The 9,559-nt window shown below is 38.1% G+C and overlaps 2 protein-coding genes across 2 annotated transcripts in view; both read right to left on the bottom strand.

Annotated features, from left to right (window-relative positions):
- Window positions 1–9,559, bottom strand: part of LOC136816477 (ubiquitin carboxyl-terminal hydrolase 9X-like) — a 259,670-nt gene that overhangs the window by 230,374 nt on the left and 19,737 nt on the right. The gene's annotated exons all lie outside the window — the stretch shown is intronic.
- Window positions 1–9,559, bottom strand: part of LOC136812368 (pleckstrin homology domain-containing family H member 1-like) — an 84,244-nt gene that overhangs the window by 64,266 nt on the left and 10,419 nt on the right. Inside the window, exons 16-27 of the mRNA XM_067068897.1 lie at window positions 9,204–9,365; window positions 8,766–8,874; window positions 8,376–8,488; window positions 6,902–7,081; window positions 3,663–3,853; window positions 3,310–3,403; window positions 2,960–3,043; window positions 2,646–2,702; window positions 2,236–2,331; window positions 1,168–1,268; window positions 928–991; window positions 396–473 (exon numbers count right to left, since the gene is read on the bottom strand). Coding sequence (XP_066924998.1) covers window positions 396–473; window positions 928–991; window positions 1,168–1,268; window positions 2,236–2,331; window positions 2,646–2,702; window positions 2,960–3,043; window positions 3,310–3,403; window positions 3,663–3,853; window positions 6,902–7,081; window positions 8,376–8,488; window positions 8,766–8,874; window positions 9,204–9,365 — 1,329 coding nt within the window. The remainder of the gene's footprint in view (window positions 1–395; window positions 474–927; window positions 992–1,167; window positions 1,269–2,235; window positions 2,332–2,645; window positions 2,703–2,959; window positions 3,044–3,309; window positions 3,404–3,662; window positions 3,854–6,901; window positions 7,082–8,375; window positions 8,489–8,765; window positions 8,875–9,203; window positions 9,366–9,559) is intronic.

The following is a 9,559-nucleotide window of genomic DNA, read 5'->3' as shown; positions in this document are numbered from 1 at the left end:
TCTCCACTCTCCTCAGTCAGCTTAACACAGAACTTGACTATTGCTTTATCTCCGACAATATACAACAGTTTTTGCTATAAATTCTGCGTTTACACTTTACCAACATTTAGTATCTCTTAAAGAGACGATTTTACCACAGAGTTTTAAGTGAAAGTCTCACGAGGTTGATATGGTAACACCTAACTAAAACCCCCCTCTTTTAGAGTGGTGTTGGATATTTAGCGTAACCAGCGAATTAGCTTGATTATTAAGTAAAAATTTTCCCTTAATAAAATCTAAATTTAGTTTTACGCGAAAAAAACAACAGTCTTAAAAGCGAAAATCATTTTTTGAGGTATAGATTTATTTGACAAAGAAAACCAAATATTGTTAGAAGAGAATGAATGCACAAATACCTGTGAGAAGTAAGCAGTGAGTTTGGACAACACAGGTGGTGCTGGTAACATGTGACCCATCCGTAACGCTTCGTTCACCTGAGATAAGATGGAATGTTGTTGTAAGGTGCAAGGAACGCAAATCAGGGCTAATATGTCCCGTGGTTCGACTGTTTATAATTTTTGTTATACTTTTTATAAGAGCATTAGGACTTGTCTACATTTTGTCTACATGATGGTTAACGAGGCACTGGAGACACACAGTTTTAAGTTCATGTGCGTAATCCAGCGTGAATAGCTTTGAACAAGATCAGTGTACTCTCACCTCATCTACGATGTACTGTCGACACCTACTACAGTTTACGAAAGCTGCCTTGACTTGAAATTATTTTACAAATTGGTTTAATTTTTTTTTCCGAATCAATTCGAATAAATAGCCAGACTTAACCGAAAAATTCGGTTATATTTTTTAGAAGATCCCTTGTCTTGTCCTTCAACTTTAGTAACAAATTCGAATATTTGAGCACTTAATTTTAAGTAACAATTTTCATACCTGGAAAACGGTGAAGTATTTTTCTTTGTCTGTTTGAAGGCCAGCCGAACTCTTGAAAAACAATCTATAAAAAATTGAAGAAACCTCAAATGATCAAAATTCGACATCTGTGCACTACTTAATTTTCATCCTCCTACTTTCATCTAACATTTCGACCTTTCAAATGGGATTATTCCCCAAACCAACCACCGACACATCCAGTACCATGAAAAAGAAATATTTAGTACATAATCTATTTACCTTACCTTTTTGTAAGTAAGTTTGATAGCTTTTGATCGCTCAAACCGACCAGTCTTTAGTTTCTGGCAAGCTTGCTCCCATTTCGAGATGACATCACAAAGCTGTAAAAGATTATCGCAGTTAAGTTTCTTACGTTCGTACCTACTACCTTATCGTTAGAAAATTCGTCGGTAAAAAGGAATGGGCTGGCTGGATGACACAATTTTCATAGCCGTAGAATCTTTTTGCCGATGATTATATTTTACCCAATTATCTATATTTTACCCAATTACATTTTTCCGTCAAACTATTCGTTGGTAAAAACTGACGATTTTTATTGCATGAGTCGAAACATTTCGTCTGCGTATATGTTTTATCGACGAATTTTTCACAGATAAGGTATATTTGAAGTGCTCGAGGTCATTTCATTTGAATGAAGCTTCGAAGGAATTTTGTGTTACTTTTGGAATGACGTATTGAACCAAACGCTTTTTTTGTTTTAACATATGGATTTTGCTTTCAATCTTTCGCTTGTGTGAAAATCAGGCTGGTCACCGTAATAAGCATAGTGCCGATAGGGGTCCGACCCCCCCCCCTTCTTGGCATCCCCCAACTTTTAAAAATGCCTTTCCCCCAAGGATTTTGGACAAAAATAGCTAATAAATATATGTGAAATATCTTTAGAGAGAAAGCGAAATAATAAACTTCTTTCTTCTTTTTGACTCAGACTACTCTAACAGAAAACTTTCTTTCATGAAGACCAAATTTCATAACAGTGTTTGAAAATAATCTACATTATATATGTAAGCCTCCCTAACTATCCCCCTTTCTTGCTACCCCCCCCCTTTTTCATGAAAATTTCTGACCCCCCCCCCCCCCTTCTTAATTTTTTCGGGAGATGTTACCCTTTAATCTTTCTTAAGGGGGGGGGGGGGTCCGAACTATGAATAAGTGGCTCTATTTCCCATCCAAAAGTTTCGAATCTAGCCCCTTCGGAGCTTTGGAATCAATGCACGGAATTTGAACATAGGTCTTTGCAGTTCAAATCCACTACACCACCAATCGGCTATTAAATAACTGACTACAAACCTTGAGATCCCCTTGCATACAATGTTCAGTCTGTGCTACAGGGTTATCGCTGTATAATGCAAAACCGCTCTCATTGTTGTTACGTAAGCCAAGCTCCTATGAAAGAAAAGTGAAGATATTTTTTATAGATCATTTGACAAAACGAGAACGTTTTTTCGTGAAATGGGTCTTAAGTGGACGGAAAAGGAAAGGCAAATCTCGCAAACTACATAGCCCTCCGTGCATCTTCTTACATTTTTAATACGGCTGCATATTCAAGGGTTTCAAAATTACTAAGAATTGATTTCTGCATATTTTATTTCAGTAGCAGCTTCATATGAAAAAGACGGTGCTAAGAGCTCACTCGGCATATTTTCTAAAAAGAATAAGGTCAATAAATTTCATAACCGATTGAATGAAGCGTAACATACCTCATTAATGTTGGTGTTGAATTCACTAATTGTAGTCGAACCGTCAAAACTGAACACCTGAACAACACAAAAGAAATGAACATGAAAATCTCAATAAACGTGCCGAACTTTGTAAGAAATTACTTAGTTCCGGAGTTAAGAGCTAAATATTTCGACGATGTCAAACTTAGTTCTAGAGCTACAGAGACTTTTCACATTTTGGTGCTTCTAGAAGCGATTAATACTCAAATTCTTTGAGAGTCTCCTCGACATCCAGTTAACGTCCATGAAATATAATTGGCGTTTTGAATGTACCAGCAGGGGGTTTAACAAACCTGGTACGAGTTGTTGACAAAGTAGACGGGAATACTCATCGGGTAAATTCGGTAAAATGGATTCCTTGCAATCAATGCAATTGCCTGTAAAAGATTGGAAAGTGTTAATGCTGAAGATCCGACCCTGTGGTGCGTCGTCCGTTAAAAGATGATTGCAACTATATTGTTTAAAAAGGTAACCCACTTCCTAAATTAATCGACCTTTTGAAAAATCAAGGATAGGATCGAGGGTAGGATCGTATAAAGTTTGAAACTTCCTTTCCGAAAGCTAGATAGAGATAACGAGGAAGCAAACAACATAAAAATACAATCAATGAGATATGATAAAACTCAAGAAGAGGTTTGCTCACCTCCATACGAGAAGGTTTCGTCTCCCTTTCGCCATTCTTCAACGTTCTTTCCAAACTTCGTTGACAATAAATCGCATAACGTCCAACATCCGAACTGTCAAAGAATAAATCATAATTTCATAAAATGAGGGTCAACGATTGTGTCAGCAAAAAGGCAGAACCGAGAGAAAATTTTTTTTGTACAAGTGTTTTAATGGTTTTTCACAATAAAGAACATACGCCATCAAACATCGAGCGCACAGCTAAAGGTTGATAGGTATATACAGTACGACTAGTTTAAGATAAAATCTGAATTTGAAAATCAATATTTCTAAATTTTAGTAGGAGAAAAAATTAACGAGTTTATAGAATACCTTTCACTTGCATTCCGGTGTAGATGGGCTTTTAACAACCACAAGATTTTCAGCTTGGGAAGAAAGATACTGGTACAGAGGGCAAGTAGTTGCCAGCACTGCAAGTAAACAAATGAGCTGACAGGATTCAAATCGATTGTCCCATAACCTCCTTCATCCATATTGGCTGATGTCCAATCGTTCAAATAGGCCTATATAACGAATTTAAAAGTGCTAAATTTACTAGTTCTCTTTGAGCAATAACAATACAACTTTTAAATTTTTCCTTCGTTTTACCATGTTATTAAGCTCTAGTTTAGACGGCCGACTTTCTGCCCTGCCTATTCTAAGTGTCACAGTAGGCAGAAAGTGGGCGCAAAGTTGGCAGTTAAAATCTTCGCTTGGAAAAGGTTGAAAGAAGACATTGCATTGACGTCAAAAGAGGGCTGTGCATTGACTTTAGACAGCCCACTTTATGCCAACTTTAATTCACAATTAGAATAGGCGTCATCGACGAAAAGATGGTGTATGAAGCAGCGAAGATCACACGTGGTGGTTCGGGTCCATCTGGAATGGATGCTGATGGGTGGAGACCAATCCTAATGTCTCGCGACTATGGAGATGCTGGCTCCGATCTTAGAAAAGCGATTGCTGAGCTGATCAAGACGATTTGCATCAAAGAAGTCGACGACACATCATTGTCACCATTGATGGCATCCAGACTAGTCCCGCTTGACAAAAATCCGGGCCTACGACCAATTGGAGTCGGAGAGGTCCTGAGGCGAATTATGGGGAAGGTTGTCATGTCAGCTTTCTCCAAAGACGTCGTCAAAGCAACCAACAAAGCGCAGATGTGCGGGCGTCAATCAGGAAGTGAAGCTGCAATACACGCAATGCGGAAGATGTATTCCAACGAAAATAAAGATGCAGTAATTCTGGTGGACGCAGCAAACGCGTTCAACAATCTTAATAGAGGTGTGCTATTACATAACATCAAGTACATCTGCCCTGAGATCGCTACATACACTACCAACTGCTACACCAATCCTGCAAGATTGTTTGTCATCGGAGGGTTGGAACTCAAATCCAGAGAAGGCACAACTCAAGGCGATCCTCTTGGTATGGCCATCTACGCTTTGGGAATAACCCCCATGATGAATATAATGCTGATGGCGATTGCCGACAAACACAACAAGATGGTGGGTTTTGCAGACGATATCACCGCAGCAGGAGACATCCAGTCACTCAAACAATGGTGGGACCATCTCCTTGAAATTGGCCCTGCATACGGATACTTCCCGCAACCATCAAAATCTTGGCTGATAGTAAAAGAAACCAAGCTCACCGAAGCAACCGAAGTATTTGCAGGTACACAGATTCAGATCTCCACTGAAGGTGAACGTCATCTAGGCGCGGTCATTGGGACAGACGAAAACAAACGAAACTACATCAACGAAAAGATCAGCAAGTGGAAGGATGAAATCATCCTCCTTGCTGACATAGCCGCCACATATCCTCAATCGGCATATGCTGCTTACGTTACAAGCTATCAACACAAGCTGACGTATTTCCTGAGAACGATCCCGGATATAACCGAAGAAATCAAGCATGTTGACGAAGTGGTCAGACATCGGCTGATTCCTGCTCTGGTTGGTGGTCACATCATCAACGATAAAGAACGCATCATGTTGTCCTTACCACCACGTCTTGGTGGCTTGGGACTAAAGATCTTCGAAGAAGAAGCTGAAAGCAACTTTCAAGACTCGATGAGCGCCACAACAACTCTTCAAAATCAGATTCTGGGTTCGAATGACGAGAATCAAAAGACCAGAAGTCAGCTTCGCAAAGAACGAGATCTACGAGATCAAGGCAAACTTCAACAACTTCTGGACGAATCCGATGAATCGACAAAACGAAAGATGGAAACTCTCAACCAAAAGGGGGTTTCAAACTGGCTGACGGTGCTTCCGATCAAAGACGAAGGTTACGAACTATCAAAACAAGAGTTCTGGGACGCTATACGTATTCGATACGATTGGCCCCTAGATAGAATCCCGACACATTGTCCGTGTGGAGCGAAATTCGATGTTGCTCATGCCCTTTCGTGTAAGAAGGGTGGCTTCATAACTTTGCGTCACAACGAGATTCGTGACATCACAGCAAAGCTGCTAAACGAAGTTTGCGTCGACGTACGAAAAGAACCTATCTTGCTTCCCATCGGTAATGAAGATCTCCCGAATCAAGCTAACAAAAGCAGAGAAGCAAGACTTGATATCAGCGCACTTAACTTTTGGAGGGTTTTTAACCTTTTTGCTCAGCGACACATCAATTCCAAAGTTGAGAACTGCTTGAAAACGAACGAAAACGAGAAGAAGCGTACGTACGGAGAACGCGTTCGACAATCCGAAAATGGAACATTCACACCAATCGTTTTCGCGGCTAACGGTGCAATGGGCGTGGAATGCATTCGTTTCTATCAACGACTATCCGAGTTGTTGGCCGACAAGCGAAAGGTTCCTCAGTCAATCGTGACGAATAAATTGAGAACATTGATTTGTTTTTCACTTTTACGTTCAACCGTAAGGTGTTTACGTGGATCACGGGGAAAAATATTCACTCCAGAAAACATTTTATAGATTATTATTTTACTTTTTATCTTTCGAGTCTTTTCAGTTTCTTGTCGTTCTGGTCTTTTCAGTTGTTTTTTGTGTGTGTGGCCCACTTTTTGGGTTTTTTTATATAGTGCAATATATATAAAAGTATAAATAGAAAAAACAGTACGGGTAACCACCCATGAAAATTTAATTGTATATATCTTCTTTTGTGTTTAGTTAAAATAATTATCATAATAATAAAAAATCATAATGTATAGGGGAAAAAAAAAATAAAATAAAAATTAGAATAGGCAGGGCGAAAAGTGGGCCGTCTAAACTAGAGCTAACCCTTTCCTGGAGAAATGATAAGGTACGCTGGATTCTCTTAAACTCAGCCGAATGTCTCCTTAAACACGGACAAGTCTTCAGCTCTTCAGTTAATAATGTCAATCTTCATAACTCGAAATTATTCCATAAATTGAAGAAAAAAAATTGTGTTCCCCATGCGTGTTAGAAAAGTTATTACTCTAAAAACCCTTAGAAAGTTGAATTATTTTTAGAGCTACAAATGTATCAAATATCCTTAACATCTCCAATCAGATAAAACATTTGGCGGTTCTCCTATTTATGCAACGAACAATCCTTGTAAAAGAGGCGGAGACTTACAGTTGAACCTTCTGGTTGTGGTTGGCCACGATACTTGGAGGTCTGTTTGATCAATTGACAGTAAATTTCTGTTTGTAACTCAGCATGGTTCAAACAGTTCTGGAGAACATCTTGCGCAAGTGCGATATGGTAATCAATTGCTGTCTCGTTGACCGGGGTTGTCGAGAAAAGTTGAATGCTCTGAAACAAGATAATGATTACATAAAACTTTATGTGGCTCTTTAAGACTGAAACAAATTGATAAACTCTCCATTTGGGTTAGGTAACGGGAAGGATAGCAAGGTAATGTCAACATAATGAAAAAGTCGAGGGAGGGGGTACCAGGGTTGCGAGTTGGCAAGTATATAACACCCAGATCTTATAAAAACATGGAGAAACTTAAAGAGATAAGTTTCGAGTTTACCAAGGTCAAATGACATTAAGGGCTCTGACCATAGTCCAAAAATTGATTTTGGTATTTGAACATAAAAGTTAAATTTCAGGTTCCTTAACACAACAAAGAATTGCCTTTATAAATTGCTTTTTAATCGAATCCCTTAAGAGTAATTAAGAATTTAATTGCAAAAATGACGTTATGAACTTTAAAAAGATGTTAATAATATGTTACATCACCCTCTTTTACAAAAAGTACTTAGTTTTAATGGGTAATTAACTTTTTTGTTTCAAAATTTCTTTACACTGTCCGCAAAGAATTGAACTATTTTAAATTTTGCGGAAAATTTTTCTAAAAAGATGTGTCAAAAGTTATGACTGTTTTTTTAAAGCAAAATCCAGATGAAAAATTGATGAAAAACCACTATTTTGAAGATTTCGAGACAAAGAAGCATTTACAAAAATTTTCCGCAAAAAATTTTATTGTTCGGTAAAAGATACACCATCTACTGCAAAAAAAATTTCAAAATGTTTTTTCTTCGCCGAAACTAAGCTCTTCAAAGTTGAAATACTGTTCCTCGCAAAAGTCTTCATTTTTTTCTTCTTCATCAAATCTTTTCAATGCAATTTTTGAATTTTCAGATTCAGGAATAGTTTGTCTAACAGAAAATGTATAACATGCCATAGTTTTGTTGGTTACATCAGTCAGAAAACACATTTTAAACACGGCAATTATGAAAAATTCACTATGGTCAGAGCCCTTAAATATCGGATATTATAGTCACGTACGCCATTCGACCCTTGTAAAAATTGAACCCATTTCTCTGTGACTCTATACTTGATAAATGCACAGCTGAAACTCTCTAACTCGATTTTTAAGGGTAATTTTAGGTAGATTTTTATAGAACAAGGGAGTTTGTCAAATAGTAACTAGAGCGTCGCTTATGAAAGTTTCTTGTTGGTCGTAGCTTTCAATATTATCAAATGATAGAGCATATCGAATAATGGAACTTGTTGACAATGGCTTTCAGTATTATCAATGGAGCGTATCAGAAAGTAGAACTAGGGAGCGTGAAACTGTTTATTAATGAGGCTTTCATACCTTCCAGAGATTAACAGCTTCAGTTTCCAGTTCACTGGTTGGAAGACTGCTCAGACTTTCTTTCAAAGCTTGCTTCGAATGAACCATGATTTTACTTCGCCAGTACCTACTACCTGAAATGATTATTGGAAGGAAATTTGATTATTGTATTCCTATTTGAAAAAGGAGAAATTCCCATTTAGTAAGTGGTAGGACCCGCTCCTCAATGGGGAGGGCTCATATCAATTTGATTTAAATTCATATGCGGCACGGCAATATGCGTATTGCAGTTTGATTTAGAAAAAAATATACGATAGCATGAAATAAAAATAAATTTTCACAACCCTCACATCTCACCACTGAAGTAAGCCTTGATAACAGATTGAAAGTGAAAGTTGTAGCATGTCTTACCGGTGTCACCATCCAACTTCATCAATTTGGAAACGATGGCTTCGAAATCAGTTTCATTATTAGCATCAGTACCGGAACACATTCTTTGCAAGTGATGCAACCATAACTCCTAAAGAAAAAAAACATTTCATTTTACTGCCTTAAAATTTATACAAGGCTGTACAGCCGATTAAAAGTATAATGTCTTGATTATAACTGATTTTTGCAATACACTTGGAAAAGACTAAAAGCTTTATCGATATCTGCCCGGTTACCTAAAAGAATTAGACAACCTTTCGGTCGCTTTCACAAGACCCACGGTCGACCCTACTTGCTGACCAACTATGAACTAAGCGTAAATTAAATGGGGAGACTCGCAAAGCACTGGTTCGTGGCGCAAAAGCCTTAGGCTACTTTTTCAACTCGGTTTTCAGCGGGTCTTTTATAAAGAAAACGAACCATTTCTGATCGACTTGCAACAACAAAATATGTCGGATGACTGTCTTTCAGACATTGAACCATCAGTTTGCAGCTACCATCCGATTCTTGCTCATTTGGCGCCTCATCCTCCACCGTGGTCACGCTAATGATCTCACGTAAGCTCATCGCACCAACCGGCGCCTGAAATATACGCGATGATTAAGAAAGAATAAGAAAAGTCTATAAATGTGTAAGTGTCCGGTAATGTAGGGCTTTAAGACAGTCTTTCGATTCTTTTATCTGATCTTATGAACTGAGCGGAAAACATGAAAGGAACGGTGGAAATTAAACATACAAATTCTGTTTTTTATAATACTCGTATAATAAGGTGTTGA

Source organism: Clytia hemisphaerica, unplaced genomic scaffold, assembly GCF_902728285.1.
Source record: "Clytia hemisphaerica strain Z4C2 unplaced genomic scaffold, Clytia hemisphaerica genome assembly, whole genome shotgun sequence".
Taxonomy (NCBI): Eukaryota; Metazoa; Cnidaria; class Hydrozoa; order Leptothecata; family Clytiidae; genus Clytia; species Clytia hemisphaerica.
The sequence above is the reverse complement of the archived record's forward strand: the minus strand, read 5'-3'. Positions and strand labels throughout refer to the sequence as shown.